Below are 26,663 nucleotides of genomic sequence, written 5' to 3' on the forward strand. Positions count from 1 at the left end.
AATAAAACGACGTTAGAAATGCGACAGCCTGGGGATTTTGATTATTGTCTCATCACGATGTTCATCTCTCAGCTCTGCTGCTGTGAAATCCTTTAATTCAAAGCATATTCAAATGGCCTAGTCAAAGTTCAGACCTAAATCAAGTTAGGAATTTAAAGAACTTGAAAAATTGATCCTCATAGATGCTTTATTTTTTATAGATGTCCAAAACTGTGATCCATCTTGTATTATCAAGTACGGTGTGCTTGTGATGTTATAACGCTTATTATGAGACGTGACTTTTGTGTTTTGTTCTCTCTTTCTGCAGGTCTAGAGGCAGACATCCGGGATACTGACTTGTATTATCTCCTTCTTTCCCTTTGAACCTTTTGTCCACCTTTCTTTCTTTCTTTCTCCCTTCCTTCCTTTCTTTTTTTTGTTTTTTTTTTGTTTTTTTTTGTTTTTGTCTCGGTGTTCACAACATTTGAAATAAACCGAAGGCGATTTCTAATAGTTTCAAAGCAGAGCATCACGGTGAAAGCTGTAGCGCTCCACCTGTGAAAGTAAATCTGTCGGGCCTCACCAGATTGGACGCGTTAAAAACAACAAAAATAAAAAATAAACTACACAACATACATTCAGGTTTGTGGGGATTTCAAGGGCCGTGATATCCTTTAACTGTGCCGAACCGCACCTAAGCTCTAGGGATTGCAGTGCCAGCCGCTTTTATTCTGAAAGTCTCCTCCGGAAGTGGAGTGTGTATGTGTCGTTTCGGCTCCTGCTGGTTTTCTGACTGTGGAGCGATAGAGCCCGGTGTTGAGCAGCAGCTGCAGCTCAGTGCGCCGCGCAGAGATGGAGGAAGAGCTGGCCGCCGCTCAGCTCCTGTAAACCGGACAGGAGAGCATCGGACGAGCCGGTGGGGAGGGGCGGGGATGGGGGCTGACTAACCATGGCTGATAGCACCGACTGAACATCCTCACTGGAAACCACCGGGATCGCCTCGGAGATCCGATGAAAGCAGCCCTGTGTTGAGGTGAGTGCTGCTGCTGCTGCTGCTGCGTTTGGACCTGGTTTATTCATCCTGACACCTTCTTTATCTCCCGACGAGACAACGCGCCTTGCTTCCTGAAGGACAACAATAATGATAATAATAATACGGATAGTAAAATGCAGGATTAGTGAATAATCTGCTTGTTTGTTGCACCCGCTTCATCCAGCGTCCGCGCTGGAACCTGGCGGGGAAGATTCGGGTTCGGATGGCAGGGAAGCGAGTGCAGTGGGCTGGAGCAGAGCAGAGAGGGGTGAGGACGGGGGGGAACCAGAGTGCGCATCGGGCTCTGCGTGGCATTAAACAGGGAACGGGAGAAGAAGAGGAGGAGGTCATGGTGTAAAAAGAGAGAGAGGGGCTTCTCCGATAATCCACTTAGGAGGCTTAATTGGAGGAGCACAGTGTGGTCCGTTCCGGTCCGGCCCAGCCAGCCCGGCCTGATTGGATGATCCGTGCAGCAGAGGCCCGCTCCGGATGATCCACAGTCATTTGTTCGGGCTCCCATTCATCCGGACCGGGAGCTGTCAGCCATTCAGCAGGAGGCTGCCGCCGACTCCCATTCATGAAGCCCATGCAGCGCGCAGGCTGCACAACGATCCACTGTGGGCTTTAAATAGGCCTGCAGCGGGCGGCCCTGTTTCAGGCCTGCTATTGACTTTCTCTCGTGTGTCAGCAGACAGACAGTTAATATGAAGCCCTAATAAGTCTGATTCTCTCCATGACCGAGGAGGCCCTGCTGGCTGGGAGGCGCTTACAGCCCGATCAGCTGGAGGGATCCAGATCAGAGGCGTTTGTTGTTGTTGGTCTCTGGAAATCGGGGCGTGTGGGATCCGGAGTGGGATTCAAGTGAACCTTGTCCAGTTTCACCCTGAGGCTCCGTGTAATTAGCGCTGTCACCATGGGGAAACCATGATCTGTTTTTTTGTGGCTCAGTTTGACAAATTTTAATGTGAGGGTAGGTTATTCTAAGCTGAAAATACAAGTTTTATGATGGGTGTCCTGAAGATACCTGTTGACCTTTGCCCCCTGGATCCCACAGAGAGCGATGCTTGTCTAAAGACTGACTCCTGATTCCGGATTTTACAATCAATACCTCGATAACACCGATCCATCCTGACATGCGTTTAAAGCCTGGATTCTGCTGAAATATTACTTTGGGAATTTTGACATAAAATATATTTTACACATTCTAAAATAAAAAAAATAAAAAAAAATCACACAAACATTAAAAATACTTTTAAACAGCTGATCCGGTCATCCTTCACTCCATGACGTTAAAAACCCAAATGAACTCAGATTAAAGACATCTTAGCTAAAATCTGTGATTAGTTTACGGTGCTTCCATCCATTTCATTGTTAACAATATCTTTTTTTTTCTTTTTTTACATTTTATTAATATATACCCAAAACATTATTCACTTAGAACCCCTGCCTCTTATTATCTGTCAGCTGCTCTTCACTTGTTAACCAGCAGGCAGGTGTGATGCTAACATGTAGCTCAGTGGTGTTGACAATAAGCAATGGAGGAAATCTGTCTGTTTAAGAACGTGCTTGGATATTTGTTGGTCTAAATCCACTAAAAACACGACAAGAAAAATCAGTTGATTTTTGCTTTGATTTGACAAGTAACCACAGCAACGTCTCCTAAGGGACCTGATGAGATGCTACGGCTACGATCAAATAAGAAGCTTCTTATTCACTCAGATTTACTCCTCCTTGAATTACCTCATCACACGTTATTAAATACTGACGTACACTGCTGACAGAAGCGTAATGTTCAAATACATTTTTTGTTTTGCAAACGCCTAATATTTCAGCTTGCAGGAAGTAAACTATTTCAAAGTTTCTTTTGGACTTCATCTGGACTTTTTCACTCGTTTTCTGTCCAACATCAGACCACAGCGTCATGTTTCGTAGCTTGTTGTTTAATTAATGAAGCAAGCCAACAAGTAGGGGATAGAAGACATAACTTCACACTGGCTGTACCTGTCGTTTCATGTTCATCTTCTTTTATTTTGCACCTGTAAACAAACCCAGCTAGTCCTCTTCTGTTTATTTATCCCTCAACTTGAGCATTTTAATCGTCTACGGCAATAAATAACCTTAGAAATGGCTCAAATTTGAATTGTAATGCATTTAAAATTAACAATATTTTCTAAAGTTTTTACTTTTGCTCATTGTTCTGATGTCTGTTTGAACCAGATAAAATGTGGGAAGTGCAGTTCTGATCCCTGACGGACATCCTCGAATGGAGTCACGTAAACGTCTGCTTTACAGTAGAGAGGAGGATTTTATTAAAGAAAATATATCAAATTAGCATGAAATAAGGAGCTGGAACAGAAGTAAAAAATAACATTGCAACTAATGCGACACAAATGCCAGATGAGTCTTAAACTGAATCTTCATAAAAGTGACTTGTAGAGAGTAAAGGAGCTACACTTGTGAAGGTTTAGTTTGTAGCCTGTTTTTTTTTTTTTTTTGGAGACGGATAACTTTGATCACTTTACCTCACAGTCCCAGTAGTGACATACAAGCTAAAATGTGAAGGTAGATGCATCCCCACACAAAACTTTTGCAGTTTAGCTATGGAAATTGTGCCACTGGACTTCCAGTATCAATTCTCGGTCAATCTGTTCCTACTTTAAGGAGGCGTTGTGCCATTTAAGGTGCGTAAAGGAGTGGAAAAACAAGCGAAAAATGTCCACAACGCAGATACTGTGGTCCTGTGGGAGATCGCTAAATGTCACAATCCAAAGAGACCCAGAACCTGAAGGATCCATCATCCCTCAGTTCAGGGATGTCAAACTAATTTTCGGTTTGAGCCAAATCAAGATCGTGAATGCTCTTAAAGGGCCGGTTGTGCCAGAATGTATCAATGAAACCTGTTAAAAACTGATAAAATATCAATATTTAAAACTAAATCATATTTTTGAACATTTTTTCAGTCCTTCAAGGATTTTGTGATGCTTTTTGTGATTTTTTTCAAAGTGTTGGTGGTACTAATTTGCAATATTTATGCTTATTTATTTTGTTACATGTGACTTTTTATTACTCATTGTGTAGATCATGGTCTATAATCTGGCATCAATTAAGGCTGAGGGAGAAAGTTTTTGAGAATTTTTGAGAGAAATCTGCAATAAACTCCCAATTACATATTAGTGCAAAAAAAAGTGCAGGGATTTGTTGATTTTGCATGAATTTCCACGATAACTTGGCAGGAAACGGATAAAAACTGCATTGATTTGATTGACAACAAGCACACCTAGTGTTTAGTCTAGGATCTAGAGGGCCACATAAAGAGCTGTTGCGGGCCGGATTTGGCCCACGGGCCTTGAGTTTGACTCACTTGCCTCAGCTGATTATACACTGTAAGCCATGTTATTAAAACCTCCAAGTTGCTGCTAAAATCTGTTAAATTGTGTCTGCTTTGTCATTTCTCACATTGTTCACAGTTGCACCTTTGTATCAGGCTGCTTGTAACAAACACACAAAGATCCAGTTACTGATTGGTTGCAGATGCAAAACCAGCTCATCCCTGAAGTTTCGAGGCCTGAGCGATTCACGTGGGAAGCGTAAAGCAGTCGCAGTTAAAAAAAACAAAAGCAAAAATAAGCACAAATCCTCTAAACAGCCTTAAGGAACAAGGATCCACTCTACTTAAAAATATCACAAATAAAACATTTTGTCAAAAAAAAAAAAAAAAAAAAAAAAAAAATGCTGGATAAACCAAGACAAGAGGAGATATCACACAAAGCGACTGAACCGACTTCCTGTTGCTGTTTCCTACATTAACCAAATTTAATCCCGGTTAGTGAAACATAAAGCGGGTTGTGCAGCGTTTCTCTACTTCGGCGCGGCTCTGCGAGAGGCCCGTGGTCATCTGTGGAATCAGTTAGACCTGGTGGGTGAGAGACAGGAAATACAAGTCAGCGGTGCAATGTGCATCTCCCACGCAGTTCGTCCTTTATCGCCGGCTGCCATATGGATGCCTGAGCTCACTCCACGCTTACATTGTCAAACCTCGCCAGAGAGAGAGAGAGGGAGAGAGAGGGAGACGGCGGTCTGGCTGGAGAGGCTAATTAATGTGTTTAATATGTGTGTGGTGAGGCTCTGCTCTTCACGTTATTGGAAGAGGATGGAAATCCCTCTCTGCCCCCCTATCGCAGGTAAACCGGAAAAGCACTTAGGTAATTTGGTGCAGGGGAAATCTGCCTCTCCTCATCATCATGTCCGGATTCTTATCTGCGGTTTGCAGTAACATACTGTAAACACGCCCATGGTCTCCTGCACAGAGACAGTGGCTGCATGCAGCGGGGTGTATCAGTGTCTGGATCAGGCCTGGATCCCATTCATGATGTCCGTCTGTGTGCCAGAGGGAGGGATGGAGGGAAAAAAAAAGAAAAAGAAAAATCCTCCTTTTGTCTGTGTGTGTTTCTGATGGTGCGACTCTCCCACACGACGTTCAGGCTCATTACGGAGAGACGAGGTTATCAGCGATCAGGTTAAAGGTCACCAAGTGTCCGCTTTGAAGGCAGCAGATCTAAAACTAAATGAAGGGGGGAGTTTATCTCAGCTGACCCCTATTTCTGCTTTTCCTCCTGCTGCCACGTTTAACCCCTCCGGTTCCGTCTCTTCACGATTCCTATCTTTGATCACCCACTCATGGGGATTGCTATCGTCTGTCTCCATCTCCTTCAGTTTTCATTCCAGGTTTGCCACTTCATCTTTTGCGGCAGCAGAGTTCCCCGTCTGTTTGTCCCAAAATCACCACACTCACACACTCACACACACTCTCCCACATACAATACCTTGCAAAAGTATTCACACACCCCAAACGTTTGTGACAGAACACCAAAAGCCACAGTGTTGCAACATGTAGGGAAAATGATGTATGCTTTTGAATGCAGATTTGTAAAATGTGGTGTTCACAGTTTAATTTTGGTCTCATCTGACCAGACCACCTTCTTTCACATTTTTACTGTGTCCACAACATGCTTGGTAGCAAATACTTTTCTGATGGTCTGCAGTGGAGTTGTTGCCATGTTGAGATGAAGGACAATGCTTCGTGAAATGTCCAAAATTTGAGATAACGTTGTAAAACCTGACTTGTCTGTGGTGATTCTTGGTGTTTGTTCCCTAATGAGGTCTGAGATTAAATTACACATACATTGTTTATTAAAGAAAACATCTGAATGCAGCTACACTGAATTTTCTTTTGGAGTTTCAGAGTAAAGAGTGGACATCAAACCACAGTTCTCACAATTCTTATCTTTAAAACATGTTTTGAAACCGCGTCACAATCATTCACTAATTTGCGTCGTCCTATAACTTAAAATCAATTCTTTAAAAAAAAAAAGTTTAAGTGGTCGTTGCAACATGGCCGTGAAACCAGGCAGTTTTCCATTCCGTCATCGGGTTTATGTTACGTTGCTACCAATGAGATCTGAAAAACAAGATGAAATTTATTTTTCTTAGTCTTTTTAGAAGTGAGTCTGTTAGAATAATCAGGATGAGAAAGTTTGCATCTTTTCTACTACATAGCTACTCTGTAAAAGTTTCATATTAGACCATCTTATGCAACAAAATTGTTTACCTCCAGGGAGCCAGGATTGAGATAAAAGTTTCCTTTGCCCAGCCTTAACAACTATTATCTTCCATTGTGAAAGATTGTTGTCTCTCTTGTCTTATTAAATCTGTTCAACAACATGACTGCAAATGAGCATCAAACGTATGAATTGCTCTTTTAGATCATAGAAGTAAAACTGGACATTTATGTGGTGGTTTGTCACAGGTCGGTACGGTTAGGCTGACAATTTAATGGACTCTAACTGGGCAGGTGAGGTGAAATCCAAACGTCTCATGTGGCGTCTTACTAGTGTGACGAAAAATGTGACGCATGCTTGACGAGATGTCTTTCTGTCCCCCAGTCAATGGGCTGTTTTGTGGCACACCAGTGGCTCCACTGTAACCGATAAACTGGAAACCGATACACTATTGTACTGAACCGCACCGACCCGTGGATTAACAACATGTCATAAGGTGGTACATTCCTAGGCATTATTTACACCTGTGCTAGGCTTTTAGTTACTGCGTCTCTCACGGTGTTGTTGGAGATGTCGTACGTTGCTGTGATGCACTGAGCGTGCTCCGAAGCCGTGTGTCGTGCTGTGGTGCGGGCTAATCTTAGAAAACATGGCCAGGCTTGAACTCCCTGCGGTGAGAGCGCAACATCACCAATCATCCTCATCAGCTAATCACAGAGGGTGTTCTGCAGGCACGAGGCAGCGCGCAGCATGGACGATAGGCGACTCTGTGGCTGCATGACCACTGTTCGCCTCTGAAAATGTGCCGAGCTTCAGCAACACTAACCTGCGTGCATCTCCCATGAATCACGGAGACTGAATTGTCTTCAGTGTTCCCACAGGAACCTGCAACATTGTCGTTTCTCTCGTAACCTCACAGGGGGAACTGTGGTTGTATGATGTGTTTTGCAGGCTTCAGCTGATCGCTCTCCCTGTGCAGCGATGTCTCTTTCCTCCCCACTCAGTTTACTGTTGCAGACACGACTCCCGACCATCTGACAGAGATATCTGCCCCACTCCCCTGGGTGAAAAACCAGCAGAAGGAGGAGGAGGAGGAAGAGACTCGGCAGTGGTAGATTGTTACAACAGATAGGCGACTGATACAGGAAGACGGGAGGGTTTCTGAGGCCTGAAGGGTGGACCGCGTACACCTTCAGCCTCCCCATGACTCGCCTTCAGTTTGCCCTTTTCTTTCCCCCTCTTTGTTTCTGGTCCAGCGGAGCTGAAAAACTCTGAAGGGATTTGTGTTGATGTGGGAATCTACATGGAGCCTCCGCTGTCTCTCGTCCTGGAGTATGTCTGCTTTTCTTGCCACTCCCCTCGTCTCCTACACCTTCACAGGCTCACTGATTGTTTTAGCAGCTGGTTTTAAACATGGTCCCTCATCTTTACATGTGGAAAAAACTACCTTGCTCTCATTTCTAAACATATTAATATCACTGGGAATGGGCAATATGCCAGCATTACATAGTACAGCATTACAATTTGTTGTCAGTCTACCACAACAGAGCGTTATTGTCTGCAGGGCTCATTCTACACATTGCTGCTCTATGTTTTAATTGTACTCTTTTAGTAGGGATGAGATGGATACTTGTTTTAATGATTTCTAGTGTAAAAAAGTTGTCATAGTAATGACTTAATTTCACTTTTAAGTAGGAATACGAACATGAAAACCGGCCTCTTGGACATATTACCACAGATGTAAGCAGAAGGAAGTGAAAGTTCACCGAGGATATTTAAAAAATAAAAGACCACAATTTTTGAGTTCACACCTGCAGAAATGACTAACCTTAGTTTTTATTCTTGCTACATAAAGAATGAAACAACAGGAGTAATCCTGGTGCTAACCTGGAGGTGTTTGATCCAGAACCTCCACCTACTCAGCCAGGTCAAAAAACAAACCCATGTTCTACGCTTCGCTTCGTGTAGATTGAGGGTCTGGACCAATTGTTCGCTGGAGGCCTGGACTCAACTCTGTTGAAGTTTGAAATGAATAGAACTGATCTTACCCGACTGCTAACGTTTGGATGTGACGTACACAACACACGAGATCGATGAAGCTTACCAGAAATTGTGTTAGCTGTAAACACAACATGCTTGCCAGCAATAACATGTCTTAACGTTGTTCTTGCTCTTTTTTTCTCTACCAATCTTCTATGAAGACTATATTTGGGGGCTGCACCAATAACACTTTGGTGTTCAGATACTTCCACCAGAGCAGTGGGTCTCTGCAGCTCCTCCAATGATGGCTCTATCAGGTATATTTCACCGAATGCTTAAAAGATGACCAAACGTTCTGGATGTTTTGTCCAACCGCATTTCTTCCTCAGAGACGACGGTCCCCCACTATCCTCCCATTGTGTAATAATCTGACGGACAGACCTCAACACAATTTGAAGTAATTTCTGCAATTTCTTCAGATTTTGATGAAATCTTGATGCATTAATGATTCGGCCCTTCGCACACACGATTCATCCTTAGACCTGGTTGTTTAGGTATTGAGAAGCTGCCTCATTGCCTCAGTTGGCATTAAATAACTTGTTGCCTGCTGAAAAATAACAGCCCATGCAGAAACAATCCAATAGGAGGCTCATATCTACAGCTCTGCAAAAAAATAAGAGACCACTGCACTGAACCCCAAAGAAAAACTCCTGGTTATTCCACCAAATATTGATTTCTGAACTCTTCCTGAGTTAAAACTTTAGTTTAGTTGTTTCTAAACGAATATGAACTTGTTTTCTTTGCATTATTTAAGGTCTGAGAGCACTGCATCTTTTGTGTTATTTTGACCGTTTCTCATTTTCTGCAAATAAACACTAAATTTTTGCTTGGAGTTTCAGAGACATGTTGTCAGTAGTTCATAGAATAAAAGAACAAGGTTCATTTTACTCAAACATAAACCTATAAAGAGTAAAATCAGAGAAAATTATCATTTTAAGTAATCTCTTAATTTTTTCCAGGGCTGTATATCCTTCGTTAAACTCAGATTACAACTTTTCTTTTTCTTTAGACAGGAAACCTGTGTGAGTTATTGTACAAACTACCTCTGAAGGAAGCTGGACTTTATTTAGGGGTGTCAAAGTACTGAGTGAAACAAAAGGCACAATTTTCACCCCTTTTTCTTCTGAAAACCATCTATCATTTTACCTTTGTTCACAGTTATACGTTACTGTGTGTTGGTCTATTACACAAAATCCTAATAAAACACCTCTCGTGGCATTAACGTGTGGAAAAGTGGCCCCAGTAGCCACCTCTCTCTCCACCTCCATCCCTGCTGCTCCTCTTCCTCCTGCCTTCTTTGTCATCATTTTTCCTCCAGATCCCAGTTTGCCTCCTCAGTAGTCTGCTGAGCCCCAGAAAACCATAATGCTGTCCACTTCCTCCAGAGCCTTACGGCTTTAGTTTCATGCTGACTCAATGACTGTGCATGTGTGTGCGTGTGTGTGAGAAAGAGAGAGAGAGAGAGACAGAGAGACGGTGGACGGTTCGATATCCTTGAACGAGGAAGGGCAGGAGTTTCAGAAGCACCTCGTCATGTGCTGGGTTTTTCTGCTGAATGGGTGGAAAGTTGGCCAAGTGCAGGTTTTTAAATAGCTGAATGGGTATTGACCCGCTCCCCAGCATCAGCAGCACAGACACACACACACACACACACACACACACACACACACACACACACACACACACACACACACACACACACACACACACACACACACACACACACACACACACACACATTCACTCTCACCAGCTAGGGACGGGGGTGATTATTACTGCGTGGTGATTAGCAGTTTGGCTCACAAAGCTCGTGTGGCCTGAAGGCATGAATAAATGGAGCACTTAATGAATGACTTCATCAATTCATGAATGAAAAGAAAACAATCTTCCACAGTTTAGGTATTAATCCCAAAATTAAAACCATTTTCCCCCTCCGTCTCTTCCTCTGTGTGTGAAACCTATCGGGATGGGATTGTGTAACCTGATGACTGATAATGTAACTGCTTCTATTTCTGGACCTCGTGTCGTGATTCAGCTTCAGGGTGCAAAATAAGAGGAAACGTGTGAGCGGCTCGCTCGTGTTTCTTTACCGCTCAGCTAGCCGGAGCAAGCGGCCTTTGAAATCACGTCGCAGTGGCTAAATGTGATTCACTCAAACAATCTACAGTCATGGGAGGAAAACCGAGTTTCCACACGTGTCAGAAAAGTCTTGGCGGGGGGGGAGAACTAAGTGGACTCCAAGATTCAGATTTGTCTGTCAAGTTGCTGGGTTTTTTTTTTTTTTAGGTAAACAGTACAGAGAATAAGGGATTAGTAATTGCACATTTGGCACACAATATATTGTTTAAGAATTCTGACCCACTTCTTACCTCGATGCTCTAGTAATCACTAAGTTTTTACGAGGGCTGCATAATATATCATTATTGAAATATCGGTGTGTGTAAAATTAATGAAGGAAGCTTAGAAAGCAGAAACTGAGGGCTGATATGTTTCGAGGGTTGTGAAAACACATTCTGCAAGTCAATAAGATATTCAGCCAGTCTCACTCAAAAAGGCTGTAACCCGACTTAAAACGTTGTTGAGTTGTCTGACTCATAACAAAGATGTCATTTGTTAGAGTTGTAAATATTTATAGCACACAGTGATTTATTTTTTTTAATCAGAAGTATAAAAATCAGTATATTACATTTAAAATTTACCTTAAAAGCCTTGAGTAAAGTGGACTCCCTCCTATTTGCATGTTAGTTTTTATGCATCCACATATTTGCCGTCTCTTTTGTAGAGCATATGAGCTATTTCAAAAAATAAAAAATCAACTTGGAAAGCTGAAACACTGAGATGCAACGCTACCTGACGCTGGCGTTTCCAAAGCAACCAAACCAGGATTGTGATTTGTTTTCCCCGACACTGATTGGCTGAAGTGGAGATAAGGAAGACTGTGGATTCCAGCGTCTTTGGTAAATGCTGATGCACTGTGTGTAATAATGCATATTAAGCTAAATATTGCTGTGTGAACCATTAAAATAGGCGGTTAAAATCATTTTTAGAGAGGATCTCAAGTGTTTCTGGATTTCAGCGTTTAGTGGGTGGTCAACCCTGTGAAAACTGGGGGTCCTCTCTGTTGAATCTATCATCAATATGTCTGTCATTTGATTGTAAAGCTAATCCTAAAGCCATAATCCTACAGCTATGCAATAATAAAGCTGTGATGAAGATGAAGTGAAGAAGAGAAGCCTCATTTTCCTGAGACTAAGTTGATCTGAGAAAATATTTCCTTTGTTGTTTGTTGTTATTCTGTCGTCTCACTAATTTCCTGTCCTTTAAAGCGTCTAAAACTTTGGCACCAGGTCTCAGCATCTAGTTACTTTTGAGCTTAGAAATGGCTCCTCAAAGAGCTGGAAGCGCTCTCATTTGCTTTCTCCTCCTCTGATCCGGTCTGTTGTTTTTGTCCAATCTTGTAATCTTGAGGAGAATAAAACAAAAGAGAGAGACTGGCGTCGTCATTATAAAGACATTATGTTTAATCTATTAAAACCATCAATCAGCCCTGGAACTCCCACAGAAGCATCATGAGGATAAGTCAAGTCCCTGGAAAGAAGCGTTTGTTTTCAGAGTGCAAACCTGAAGCAGCAGAAGCCCAGCAGATAATCTGATCTCTCTCTCTCCGGCCGCCCCGCCGCGCGTTTCCCCCTTCCTGTCCGTTCACGCGACATCTCCCTCTTATCCGCGAGATTCAGGGGGAATAATCAAACCAACATGCGTCGGATTGTTTGGCACTGTAGGACGATGCTGCATTAGTCACTGATGTGCAGATGTAGAGAGAGAGGGGGAAGATGGAGGATAGGTCGGGTGCGGATGTGTGATTGGATGCTGCCGCTGACACGGTGTCATTACAGCTTTGTGTTAGATTCCCAGTGTAGCGAAAAGTTTAGTCCATGATGTGATGCGATTTGGCAGAGCTGCAGCCCGAAAGGGGAAGAAGCTGATTCATGCGAACTAGCATGTTGGGGAAGAAACAGTGGATGTCAGCATCTTTTGTCTACATGTTTAAAAAAAATAAAGACAAGGACTGGAGAGGACATAATGATGCAAGTCATAAACTGTAACTGATGGATGTTTTTGGATCAGAACCCTCTGAATCTCTCTGGTTTCACTGCGTCTCCTGTTGTTCTGATGGGAAACGTGATGAGGGCGTGTTCAACATGTGGAAGCGCCACATTAGTCTCCCCCATCCAAGATGGCCAGATTTTAATAACAATGGGTTTTTTTTCTTCTCGGCATGAATTGAAAACATAAAAGTGTCTTTAAAAATTGTCTGTGATTTACTTGAATCTAAATATCTTTGAACAATGTTGTTTGTTTTTTATCTAAAATAAAATCTTAAGGTCAGAACCGTCTTTTTCTGACTCGTTGAAATTTTACTAGGGCAGTAACGTCCTTCAGAGGTATCGGTAAATAAATGCCAACTACAATAAAAGTGAAGTGCAAGCTTTTCTATCTTACAAGACAGATTACAGAACTTTTTAAAGGTGAAAATAGAAGTGTGGCACACGATAAGGCATTCATTTTCTTCTACAAGATGTATTCAAAATAAGTGATGTAGAGTTAAACGCTCTGACGTTGTTTTGTGCTATGTTTTTATTAATTTTTAAAGAAGCCTTTCTCTGTTCATTTTTGTATTATGTATATCAGGGTTAGAGACGACATGACTGTGTGTGCCCTGCAGTTAAACTTAATTTGACTGCGATTTAAAAATAAAGAAAATTAGGAGAGCGGTGACATTAGCATGTTGTGTTAGCATTTAGCATGATTGGGATAATTAGCTAAAAACATTGTTCTCTGTAAACCTCACTTATATCCTCACATACGATGTGAGATTTTCTTAAGACTGACATTTCCTAGTTCACCATGTTCTATGAAAGATAAAATTGGATTCCTTAAAGTGATAAAAACAGGGAAACGTCTCTGTATTAGCTTCTGGTTATCTGTTAGCGTTTAACTTTGTGTTAAAAAAGCTACATCGTACCTGTTGAAAATGCAGTTCTTCTGTGTGGAGTTAGCATCTTCACTGGGCGCCTTCTGGTTCTGGCATCTTCTCACTGTCCAAACAAAAAAGAAAACCCATCAAACAAACCAAGCAAATTTGAATTGTATTTTTCTGTATTTCTATATAAATATCATCTTGGTGATGCATGCAAGCTGGCTCACAGTCTGCTCCATTCACACGTCTCTGCTTCTTCCTTTTGACACCATCTCACATGCAGGCTGTTCCCCAGCTGTTTTATGTGATCCAAAGCCAGCGTTTTCTCTTTCTTTCCCTCTCTTTCTTCTTGTTTAATCCACACTGACAGTCTCTCCCTCTTCCTCAGCCTCTCCTCGGTGGGTTGGCATGGCCCAGTGATGAACGGAGCGGTGCTGCCCGGTAGCCCGGAGCTTTCCTCCTCGTGTCCGCTGCCCGACTGGAGAGAGTTCTGCGAGCTCCACGCCAGAGCCTCGGCCGCCGACTTCGCCGACAAGTTCCAGCGCTTCTTGTCGGAGAACCCGTGCTACGACTCGCCCGGTGCCGATGCCAGCTTCTCGCAGCACTTCGCCAACCACTTTCTTGAGTGCTTCTCTGCGGCGCTGACCCAGGCCAAGGAGAAACAGGCGTCCTCTCCGGGGGAGGACGGCTGCAACGCGGCGACCAAGTACAGCATCGTCCCTTTCCTGGGAATCCAGGGTTGCCCGCTGTCCTACGGTCACGACCTCTACCAGAGGCGCAAAGACACTGGGGCTTCGAGTGAGTCTCTGGACAGCATGGACAGCGGAGGCGGAGGGATGGACGGGGGAGGAGGTGGCGGCAGCACCTCCTCCAGGGGTCCGCAGAACCATAAGATGTCCGTCCTGGGACAGTCCCGCAGCTCAGAGGATGTGTCTGTCAGCCACCCGAAGGCTCGCTTCAAGAAGGGCTTCTCCCTGAGGAACATGAGTCTGTGTGTCGTGGACGGGGTGAAGGAGATGTGGCACAGACGGGCCTCCCCGGAGCCTGACGCCCCCTCGGGAGCCAGGAGGGCCAACGGGGCGGGAGGCGAGGCGGGAGGGGGCGAGAAGTGGTCCCAGAAGCTCAGGCTCCCCCGGAGTTCCCAGGGCCACAAGGCCGAGCTGCTGGAGATCCAGAGGGAGGGGGCGCTGAGGTACATGGTGGCCGACGACACGAACTGTATGGGCGCCGCGCAGTGGCAGAAGTGCCGCCTGCTGCTCAGGAAGACCAAGCGGGAGGACGGAGGGGAGAAGTTCCTGCTGGAGTTCTACGTCCCTCCAAAGGTATGCCAACATTGTAGACACATGTTTCTAGTCAGTTTTTTGGTGCAAGTATGTTATCTCAAAAAAGGTGAGAACAATAAACCAGAAAAAAGCAACTGCAAGCCAACTTCATCAAGAAAGAAATGATCGATTCTGAGTAGCTAAAGCTATGTGAGTGACAGTCCGAGGCAAGCAAAATAAAGAAGAAGGAAGTATGAACATGATTATTTAAACTTTCGGTTTCCATGGTTCCAGTTTTGTCTGTAAAGAGAGCTTCTTAAAGGGGGCTAAAGGGTCTGTGGTCACAGCAGAAACTACCCACTGGTACTTTTAGCACTGAATATGCTAAAGTAAAGTAAAAATAACGGCAACTGAATCATTATATCATGAGGTGCTAGCTACAGCAGCACCTAACACCAATGAAACATGCATGAAAATAGCATGAAGCAGCTGCAAAAGGTTAACAGAAATAATAGTGATAATGTAGTTGAGTTGAGGTGCAGGTTTGCATTTTGTGTCTCACCTACTTTGAAAAGTTCTGGTCTAAAACATTTAATGTCATCATATTTGAGTTTGATTTCTCTCAGAAGTCCTAAGAGACGAAGCTGCAGCAGCCAGTGCAGTCTCTCCTCACTGGTCTCTCTTTCATTGACCTTGATAAACACTAAAATCCATTTCAGATGATAAATCCACTGTAATCCGCTAGTTTTCTCCTCCTGGATCACTTTCTCCGCTCACATCACACAAGTCGATCCATGGAGAACACAGTCCCTGCGTGTTCTGCAATTACAGAACTGAAAGAGCGTGGTTTGCAACTTGTGGCGTTGCCCTCTAGCAAGGTGTAAAAGGTTGAATTTATATCCATTTAAATTTATTCAGTGCATAAGATAAAACCTAAGTTGTGCTTAATCTGTAACATGTTATCTTCAGCAGATTCTCAGATTAGACACAGTCTTGATGATCAGGTGTTGCCTCTATACTCTGTTCACCAACATCTTCTGCAGCCTCTCTTCCCTTCGCAATGAACCATAACACATAAAAGACACACGTAGATTATCTCACCAAATGATGATCTGACTGTGAGGAAAAACCAAGATTCAATCATTTTCTTATTTTAGAAGGTTTTTACACATTTTGTTTTACAGGGATGCCATACAGACAGCTTTAATATCATAAAATACCATTTATCTCTGTTTCGTGCATTTTTACTATCTTCTGGTTAAAGTTCACTGCAAAAACGCAAAATTTGACCAAGCTAGTTTTGACTTATTTCAAGTGTACTAACCTAGACATAACTTTTCATCAAGCTATAGGATCTTGTTTTAAGTCAATATTCCTTAATATTGATAAAAAAGCCGTAGTCATACATGAAATAATCTGCCAGTGGAACAAGACATTTTAACTCATAACACAGGAAATATGTCCCGTTTCACTGGCAGATTATTTTACGTATAACTAGTGATTTTTTTCCCACCAATATTAAGGAATTATTGAGTTAAATCAAACTACTATTTCTTGCTGAAAATTTACTTGTAAGTTAGTTTTGTCTTATTTCAAGTGTACCAAGATATTTAGGCTAGAAGCTCGGCCAAAAACACTTGGTAAGATTTTTGTTTTTGCAGTGTAGAAGAATAAAAAATAAATAAATCAATGATGACAGTAAGCTGCAGCCCTTCCTGAATGCCAGATTAAAATTCAGCTATGCGATCCGGCCCTGCCTGCCTGCCTGCGCCAAGCAGCGCCGGTCACAACCACACGCTCCTGAGCATGCGTGCAGCTTTCACATTTGGCTGCATGGGATTTCCACATCGTTGCCCGTGACCTTAAGTAGGCCAGGAGGCTGTGCGGCTGAGTGTGCGTAAATCTGCTGCTGTCCTTTGATCGTGGCTGGGGGGATCAGGGCGTGGAAGCGGCTGCTTGCGGGCAGCAGAGCGGTGAGGACAGGTGGAAAGGGTGCGGGGGGCTGCAGAGACATCCAGTGGCTGCCTCATTGATTTTTATAAGGCAAGAGGATCTCAGAGTTTCTTTTTCATGTTCACATTGATTGCTTCCCCATCTTGGGTGAGCTAGGTGCTGGGACAAGCAGGAAAAAGGAACCAAAAATAGTCTAGAGGGTGACCTCACTCTCTGCCCAGAGAGGAACAGATAAAGAGGAATAATTTAGCTTCACGGTGTTTAATCTGCCGCCTGGACGGCAGGTTCATTAAACACATACGTCTTTTATCGCCACCGTCCCATTCGCGTGTTACAAATCACAACAGCGGTCGCTCCGAAGTGCTGGAGAGATAAACAGACTCATAAAAGTCTCACTCGCGCCGACTCCCTGGTTCCTGCCAGGGTCATCAATCTGCCGGCTCCCTCTGCAACGCAGCGGCGACGGCCCGCGTTGTGACGCCGCACACTCTCACTCCGCTTCACAGCACACGTAGGAACACGACAGACGGGTAGAGGATCGAACTGCTAATGACGCTGGCTGATTAGACTGCTGTATCCGGGAATGTTAACAGAAAGTTAGGTGGAAGGAAAAACTGTTGGAAAGTTGGATGAACGCAGTTGTGAAGGAGAAGTCATTCAAGAGTAACACATTTTTACTAAAATATAAATAATTGTAATAAAATAAGTCAGTCTTAAACATCCTTTAAAGTTTGAGATCGTGTGTGAGTTTTGTAAAAGTTCTTAAAATTAAAACTTAAAGCTACCTAAATGTGTTATTTGCATGTTACACGTTTTCATTCATGGCATCTTGATGTTTTTAGCACGACACTTTCTTCTCTTATTTGATCAGCTCTGGCATAGACAAATAAAAAGTCATAAAATAAACTAATATTGTATCAGAACATCATAATTTCTCCCTGAAGAATGTAAAAAAACATTTAAAAAAATTTCTGACACCTCCATTGCAAAACCTGTTGCAACTGTAAAACTTCCAGTAAAATGATCAGTTTTCTTCATGTGAGTTTCATAGGTCAGGAAATTACTACGATAGCTGCTCCCACTTACATGCAGTCAGAATAGCAATTAAAAAAAACAAATGAAGACACTTCATGCCCTAGGATAGGTATGGTGGAGGATGGGTAATCCTGTGGGAAAACCCTGGAACCTTATAGAACTGCCTGACATCACAACCTGAGCAGAAACAAACCCCGGCATTTATGTCGCATTATTCCATGCAGTTTGCCTTGATTATAAAAACCTTTTGAGACCTTTTTGCTCATCTTTACCTCGGCCTTTAAGAACCAGTGACACTTTTAAGGAGACTGTTCCCTCAGAGGCCGGTCTCACCACAAATGGGAAGCGACTGAAGGGTTTAATACAGGAAGTGGGTTTTTTGTTGTTTTTTTCTTTTGACATTTGGTCCAGGAAAAAAAAGGGAATTTGTGGGCGTGGATGGCAGCCAGCTGCACAGGCAGATTGAGAGGAGTGCAGCGTTACTCTAGACAGATCAGCTGATAAGCCGCTGCCAGACAATCGCTCAGCCTCCCAACACACACACAGAAACGCACACAAACACACGCAAATAAATGCGCACAAAATACACACGACTCGCTGCCCTGAACATGCTCACGGAGTCTGATTGCAGATTACCGTGTGGCTCTGCAGAGGGCCTGCCGGGGCCTGCCCTCCCCGTGTCGGCGCTCTTGTAAACTGTTGAGTGTTTTATTTGTCAGCCTGCAGGAGAAATTACTGGGTTGAAGTGGGAAACGGCAAACGGGAGGGAAAACGGACCGACTTGGCCCAGAGCAGAGCCTTTGCTCTTCCTTCTTCCTATCATTGGTTTAATTTTATTTACAGATGTGGAGCTTCATCTACCTGGTCCACGGTTTTACATTCGACTCGTTTGAAAGGGAAGCTTTTGTTTGAGAGAATTAAAACGTTTAACTGTGGGATCAAAGTTGTTTCTTTATATTTAGCTTCCAGTGATTCAGACTTTCTTTTCTTTGGACTTTGGCTGCTTGTTTGCTCATTTCTTGACTGTTTTCAGAGAAACGTTTGTGTTTTCCTTCAACACAGCAGAGCTGGGAATTTCTTTTTTAAATAAATTTCCAGAAACTTTTGTTAGTACCGTTTGTCCATCAATCTATTTCATTAGGGGCATTTATTGTGTCTTTTATAATTTATCGTGATGAATTTATCAAGCTAAGAATTTTGATTGATTGTCACAATAACTTCCAGTTGATGCTGTTTAACTTGATCGTATTGTTGGTTTAGTTTAGGTTGCTGTGTGTAGTTTAAATCAACAGTAGAGGTAAACTAGAAACAAGACTGACTTTTATTTTACTTCTTTCAGGCAAATCTAATTTTAGAGATTCTCAATCAGCAGCAAATAATCTTTTAAATCTGAACTATCTTTATCTTGCTGTACAACGCAGAAGCAACGTGTGAGCTTTAACGAGTCCGTTTGTCTCTTGGGTTTTAGTGCTCAAAGCCTAAAGTGAGCATCCCTCTCTCGGCGATCGTGGAGGTGAGGACCACCATGCCGCTGGAGATGCCCGACAAAGACAACACTTTTGTTCTGAAGGTACGCTCTGCCCAAGCTCCACCCTTACGCCAACCGAGTCGCTTAAAATGCCCCCAAAACGGGGAAAAACACAGCAGCACAGAGGTGACTTTAAGCTGGAGAACTTGGAGAAACAGGCAGAGCTGCGACATGATGCAGTGAGAGAAGCTCAGTGTGTGACTGATGTTTTTGGCTGCTTTCACAGGTGGAGAATGGGGGCGAGTACATCCTGGAAACCATCGACTCTCTGCAGAAAAACTCCTGGGTTGCTGATATCCAGGACTGCATAGACCCCGGGTAAACCGGCAGATAAATATTTGTTGTTGACTGAAGACGGAGGGAGGAAGTGAGAGGAGGGGAGGCGAGGGAAACACACATAGTCATTAATCATCCAATTAGTGGACTTTTTGACAGGCTGTTTGAGCAACAAACATGGGCAGGCTTGTGTCGCTCAGTTTTTCGGATTAGTTGGAGGTTTGTCGGCACCGGTCCCTATATAAACAGAAAGATTATTTGTTTTGGTGTTTGCAGGAAGTGGCGGCGCGTAGGACCATGTTAGGATGCGGCTAATGTTTGTTTACTCGTGTGTGTGTGTGTGTGTGTGTGTGTGTGTGTGTGTGTGTGTGTGTGTGTGTGTGTGTGTATACGCTCTTGCGGTTGCTCTGACCTGCCTCCTTGTGTATAGAGACAGCGGCGATGACATCGAGCTGGCGTCATGTCCTCACGGTCAGGCTTCCAAAGACTGCTCCATGGTGGCCTCTTGCAGCTGCGAGCTGCTTTCCGAGGGTGAGCCGAAACTTCACTCCACGCTGCACGTTGAATGGTGTTTACATGCTTTGATGCTGGAAAAAAAAAAGGTCCTGATTTATATCTATATAAAAAAACACTTTTTAGGTGTGTATCGTGCTCCAGAGAGGTCCTGTCCCACAGCAGCAGACCATTACAGCGCCCCCTCAGTTCGATGCAGGGAGCCTCCCTTCACTCAGCACCCTTCGCACATGCCTTTAGAGCGCTTCCTGCAGTCCCCAGAGGCCCAGAGCTCCAACGCTTCTGCAGGTAGCAAAACGCCGCTTTGCTTTTTCTCTCAAAAATATGGATGTTGCTTTATGAAAATCTGTCACATTTCAACTGCAAACATTATGTATTTTACTGGGATCTTATGTGACTGACTAGGTTGGTTATTCCACTTGATTCTCATCTCCAGCTGTTTGGGCTTTCTCCCATTGAAATGGATTCCTGTGGTGACTTTCTATATACGAGGGCAGTCAGCAAACAGATGAAGATGTGAATGATTGATGTTGATTTTTCTTTTTGTATTGTAGTCTGCCTGTAGTTTTAGCAATGGCAGCGGAGGAAGTGAAATAAGCCGTTCAGTTTGTCCAAAATATCAAAACATTAACCATCTTGTTCAGCTCAGTACTTCTTTTTTCGCAGCAAGAGGCGGTTTGTTTACAGTACAGTTTCTTAAGCTTTATAGCGTTAGCCGATCGTTATCAATTGGGTAAAATTTAAAACCCAAACTGAGTTCTTGCCTCCAGGAAGCAATCATTTTGTTAAGGTTCTAGTTATGTCCTACTCTTTCCGTTTTTCAGTCAGTGGATTAAACAGTTCTTTGTCAGACGTTCAAAGATTGTTATAATGTCTTATCGTCTAACTTTGTCTAAAATATCTCTCCAAAGTTTGGTGGGCCGCCCTTTGGACACACCTGAACTATCTGCTCACTTACTATGTAAAAAAAACTATAAAATACAATTAACTTGTGGTTGTGACGTAACGAAAACGTAAAGTTTAAGTGTTTTTCAAGAAACCATACAAAAAAAAAAAAAAAACTAACTTGTGACATTGTTCAGGTGGTGGCGAAGGAACGAAGGAGCCAGAGGGCGATGCCAGTTTGGCAGGCTACCCCTGGTTCCACGGTACTCTGTCTCGTGTTCGAGCGGCTCAGCTGGTGCTTGCGGGCGGGGCCAGGAGCCACGGGCTCTTCGTGATTCGTCAGAGCGAGACGCGGCCGGGCGAGTACGTCCTCACCTTCAACTTCCAGGGCAAAGCCAAGGTGAGACCTCATGAGGACTGAGCACCTTAAAATGGTGGATTCTGTCCACCATTTTAAAAAATATATGTGCATTTCTTTTGTACATTTGAGTTGGGATGTAGGTCTTACATTTCATTCATAATGTTCTTAAAAAGTCTCAAATTTCAGTTGGTGAAACCTGAAAGCCTGTCCTAAAACTAGCAAAACCCTAATAGTTTAATTGGGATAATTGACATTATGGGTCCAGAATAATACTCTTAATACCAGATGTAGCTAGCTGTCTCTGCAGCTGACAGCTAGCTAAGCTGTCATTTCCTAGGGAAGTCTCTGTAACGTCAGAGCTCTTTGCTCTCTTATGCAACGTGATCCCAGACCATCACGTCCTGCCAGTCGACCGTGTTGAGGAAGTGTCAGCTGCCATCATTTCCCCTGGTGTCAGCCTCGGGATGCTGTCACTCTTCTCCCACAACAAGACGCTTCTTAAGATAATGCCCTCTGTCCGGGTTTCTGTGTGTCAGCTGGCCCATTTTCTTTCTTTTTTTTTTTTTTGACTGATTTTAAAATCTTTTCTTTACTTTGGCAACGTTCTCCTTTCATTCTCTCTCTGCCTCTCTCTCCTCCCTGCAGCATTTACGTTTGTCCGTTAACGAGAACGGCCAGTGCCACGTCCACCACTTGTGGTTCCACACTGTAACGGACATGCTGAGACACTTCCACGCCCACCCGATCCCCCTGGAGTCCGGCGGATCGGCTGACATCACGTTACGCTCCTATGTGCAGGTTCAGCGAAGCTCCACTGCAGGTATGTCGACACACAGACTTGAACAGGCCACATGTAACACGTAGAGGGTATCACAGAAGCCATTTTGTGTAGTTACAACCACATCCTTGGGGAAATAATTTATTGCGTTCAACTTTTTGTACAAAATATAACCTATATAGAGTATTTATTAGTATTGTAATTTTACAGGATTTTATTTTTAGTGAAGATTCCTAAAAAAGGTATCCATCTGCATCAACCATCTGGGCCAAACCACCCTGGTAAAGATCAAAGCATATTTTTTTTAGAATGACCTAGTCAAATTCCCGACTTGATTTCAAAAGTTTGAAAATGGATGTTTATAGACTCTATACATCCAATCGGACTGAGTTGTTAGTTATTTTTGCACAGAAGATTTGGTGAAAACTTTCACCTCTAGATTTGCAAAGCTGCTGGAGATGAACCTAAAAGATTTGTGTTTCTTTTTTTTATTATTCTAAAAACATGTACCGTTTTTCCTACACTCCATATTTACACTCTGCTTTGCATTGTAATTGCATAAAATCCAAGTAAAGCTCACTGAAGCTTGTTCTTGTGGAGCTTTTGCATATAATCATGTCTGTCGGTCGTCCTCAACAGCCACTGACTGTTTGAACCTTAATGTGATTTCAAATGACGTATATCAGCTAAAATCTCTTTAACCACCTAAATGTAATTCAGGAGGAACTTGCAGGTGGCTGCTGGTGTTGATGGATGGCAGATTTTGACCTTCCCTCATCCTATCAACCTCCTTGGATAAATGCCCCCCCACCGCAGTGCAGCAGAGTAAGGGGAGGGCAATTATACAGCTGAAGTTTTGCATGCAGGCTTGGACTCTGACTCCACCCCGACGGTCACAAAGAGGCCCTCTGTTTTTCCAAACGCAGGACCTACACACACACTCATCCACTCTCTCGCATGCAAATAAAGCAAGGGTTTCATTCGAGGTGTAAAAGGCCGTATTGATGCGCTGCTCAGGCATGTCTTTGGCCTCAGTGTTGTTGGTGTCCTTGCCCACCGAGAGAAAGGATAATAAAGGAGGCCCACACTGCCTGTGTTTACATGCCGATTCATGAAGGAGCCTTTTACTCCCGACTTTCCAGGAGGACCAGTGAACAGCGATCAGAGTTGTTGTTTCGTTTCTATGTACGTCTCCACTTTTTAACACGCTTTCTTTGTTCTGCTGCAGATGCGACCGTGCCTCCGGTTTTCACTCCTCCTCGGGATGCGTCCTGCAGAGCGGATCCCGTCCAGCCAGCCCTTCACCCGCCCGGAACCGCAGCTCCTGCGGGGCCTTCGTCCGACGGGCCCCTGTCCTCCAGCACCTCGTCCTCGCCCACTGCCCTGCCCTCCCTCTCCCGGAGCGACCCCGGTACGGGGCTGGGCGGCGGCGGCCTGCAGAGCCGGAGCAACAGCTCAGAGCGCCTGTTGGAGGCGTCGAGCGGAGCGTCCGAGGATTACCACGACGCCGACGGGACCCGCAGGGCCCGCGCCGTGGAGAACCAGTACTCCTTCTACTAAGCAACCCTCCTAAAAAAAAGATGAAAGAAAAACAGCGTTTGGCTTGTTTACATCCTGAAAACACGAGGTGTCAAGGACAACTCCGCACATTTAAAGAAACAACAACAACGAAACCCTGATCCAAATCACTCCTCATTTCCTCTGTTTATTTTTGTTCCAGGGAAATTTCCTGGGAAGTAAATGATGCCAAACGGCGTGTCCGTGCTAACAAATTCCCCTTTTTGCTTGATATCAAGGATGTGGGTAACAGACACTGAACAAAAGGTTAAGATGCACAAAAATGAATAAATAAATAAATAGAAAAACTTAAAGGTGTGGATGATTGCAGGCAGATGGAGTCATATGGTTTTGATTCACTTCCTCTGTCCGTTTCCTGCTCGGCCTTACCCACAGTTCCCCAGGAGCGGAGCCGGTGTGGCCGCCCTGCCAGAGGACTGAGAGTCTGAAATGACCCTGCAGAAACCCCCCGCCTCCCTCGCTCAGCTCCTCGGAGCATCCTGTTAATGTTTGTAAAGCTGCTTTGAATCTGTCCCGGATATCCTCGCTGTCCCCCGAGGATTTTCTCTTCAGAGTCCGGCTCCGGGTCTTTACACTAACACTGGGACAGCTAGCGCATGTGTTTGTGTTAGCTGAGAGGTATATTTCATAAACCTGAACAGCCTGAGGGGGTCTCAGTGCCCGACGGTTAGCCTGAACTCAGAACAGACTGAAGCAGACGAGGATGAGGAGGAGTCGATTAACATCCCCGAGTCTAAAATCTAAAATGTGAGTTTAATCTCTGGTTAAAATCTGCAAGCATACTCATAGCTCTGGATCTTTCCCACGTTTGGTCACAGGGATTTTATGTGTTAGATCAACACAAAAGTAAAGTAAATTGTGAGATGAAAGGAAAATGATATGTCTTTGTTTTAATTTTTATAAATGAAAAATTTTTAAAATGTGTTTCACATTCAAATTCTGCCCCCTTTTACTCTGATAAACCTAAAAAAAGTCCACTGTAACCAATAGCCCTCAGTCAACCTGCATAAAACTTAATCTCAGAATAAATCCAGCTGTTGTGCTGAGGCTTTGCAGATTAGCTGGAGTACGTTAGTGAACAAGAAGACCAAGAAACGCATAAAGCTTGGAACTTTAAATCAAGATTAGGCTATTAAACGATGTTGCAAGCTTTGTACTGCACCACGATCCATGTGGTAGAAAGAGACAACAAAAGAGAGCAAAATTAGACTTTTTGCCCAACATTATGCATGATGACGCTGAACACATCATCCCCATGAGGAAACACTGTGGTAGCGGTATGATGCTGTGGGACATGAAAACCTTTTCATAGGCTGCAGAAGACTTTAAACTGGGGCAGAGGTTCACTTTCTGGGTTACAAAGGAAGAGCGTGCTGTCCACCAAATCTGACTGCAAAGAAGAACGGACAAAAAAAAGAAAAAGATCTAGATGTGCCTGACTTGGGGGAGCTGAGCACAAGTACAAGCCTCACTTTACAGATTTGTGTTTGTAAGAGATTTTCAAAAACGTTCATGACTTTCAATCGTGCACAACTCGGTGTTGATCTGTCACGTAAAACCCCAATTAAAATATACTAAAGTTTGTATTTTAGAGTGACAAGTTGTGGGAAAAGTTAGAGGGATATGGCTATTTTTTGCAAGACCGGGTGTTTAAAAATGCCATCTGTAAAGGTTTGTGAAAGTTTCAGTGAGGTCGCTACATCCAGACACAAGGTCAGGTGTTTGTTTTGCTAAAAAGTTTGAGATAGTTTCTATGAACCGGAAAGGACGGCTCCCGTGTCAGCGGGTTGTTACTATGAATGTGTGGTAGTGTATTAGAGTCCAGATATTTTTAATGGTGTGTGTGCGTGTGTGTGCTGCAGTGGTGTTTCTGAAACATGCTTTTCCGGGTTCCTCCGTCCTGGTGGTGGTTCCATATTCACACGCATCATCATCAATGGTAACCTATAGCTTAGATACTCTGTTAACATAAGATTACTTTGAAATAACGCCTTGAGGATAATATGATTAAACCAAACCCAGATTTATTTGGGGGGACTTGCAACATGTTTTTGTGTGTGTGTGTGTGTGTGCGTGTGTGTGTTTATGTGAAAGGCAGCGTTGGGGACTGTTGTGTGTGCTCTGCAGGTAAGCTTGTGGGTATTGACTAGGACAAAGTGGTCAAGGTGGCCATGCTTGAAAAGAAAGATGGTGTTTTTGCCGTTTTATTTGAACTGAAGTTTTATGCAAATTATTTCAAGGAAAACTTGATTTACGTTCAAATTAAGTCACATTCAGTTTGAAAAACAACCTCATTTGGGTTATTTTGCGAATCCAATATGGACGATAAAATTAACAAAGATTATCGCGTCGGGACAGGCAGTAGCGACGTCCAGAAACAAATTCTTTTTTTTGTTCAGTTTGCCAGAAAGATTATTGGCAAAGGTTTCATGTGAAAACTGTTCTCTTAAAGTTAGCGACAGGGGGAAAAAAAGAAAGAAAAAAAACTGCTACTTTCATTGGAAAGACAGTTAAGCGTGTCTTATCGAGTATGGCCACCGAGCCTGGAGGGTGATTTCGGGTGAATGAAGCAGCTCATGTGCCAATACGAATCCTATTTTTTGAAAGCCAGTTATTCCTTCACCCATGTAAATGACATGTTTCCTATCGAGTCTTATTTATGTACGACCGGTTCTTCTTTATGAAACAGTGGAGAGAAAAAAACCACCCCGACCCGTCCCACATATCAGCGACCGCACTTCTTTCTGTTCTACGTAACTCTCCCACAGCTGAACTTTCTGTTGTCTGACTGGGTTTTGAAGAGTCTGTGCAATTTTGTACAAAGTGATGTAATTGACATACTACTTTATATTTCTGTGAATAAAACGTGACTATTGGACGTGTTGTGCGGTTATTCAGACGTT

At 43.5% G+C, this 26,663-nt stretch overlaps 1 protein-coding gene across 1 annotated transcript; it reads left to right on the top strand.

The window, feature by feature from the left end:
* Positions 1-280: 280 nt before the first annotated feature.
* On the top strand, positions 281-26,638 carry sh2b2 (SH2B adaptor protein 2). The gene is made up of 9 exons (XM_014986914.2): positions 281-1,012; positions 13,980-14,913; positions 19,310-19,411; positions 19,596-19,687; positions 20,076-20,176; positions 20,285-20,446; positions 21,241-21,443; positions 22,050-22,224; positions 23,411-26,638. Exons 2-9 carry the CDS (start codon positions 14,011-14,013, stop codon positions 23,740-23,742), a joined length of 2,070 nt encoding a protein of 689 aa, XP_014842400.1. The 5' UTR covers positions 281-1,012; positions 13,980-14,010; the 3' UTR covers positions 23,743-26,638.
* The last annotated feature ends 25 nt before the right edge of the window (positions 26,639-26,663 follow it).

The sequence above is a fragment of the Poecilia mexicana genome, unplaced genomic scaffold, assembly GCF_051168715.1.
Source record: "Poecilia mexicana isolate PSO_F unplaced genomic scaffold, ASM5116871v1 scaffold_13, whole genome shotgun sequence".
NCBI classification, from domain to species: domain Eukaryota; kingdom Metazoa; phylum Chordata; class Actinopteri; order Cyprinodontiformes; family Poeciliidae; genus Poecilia; species Poecilia mexicana.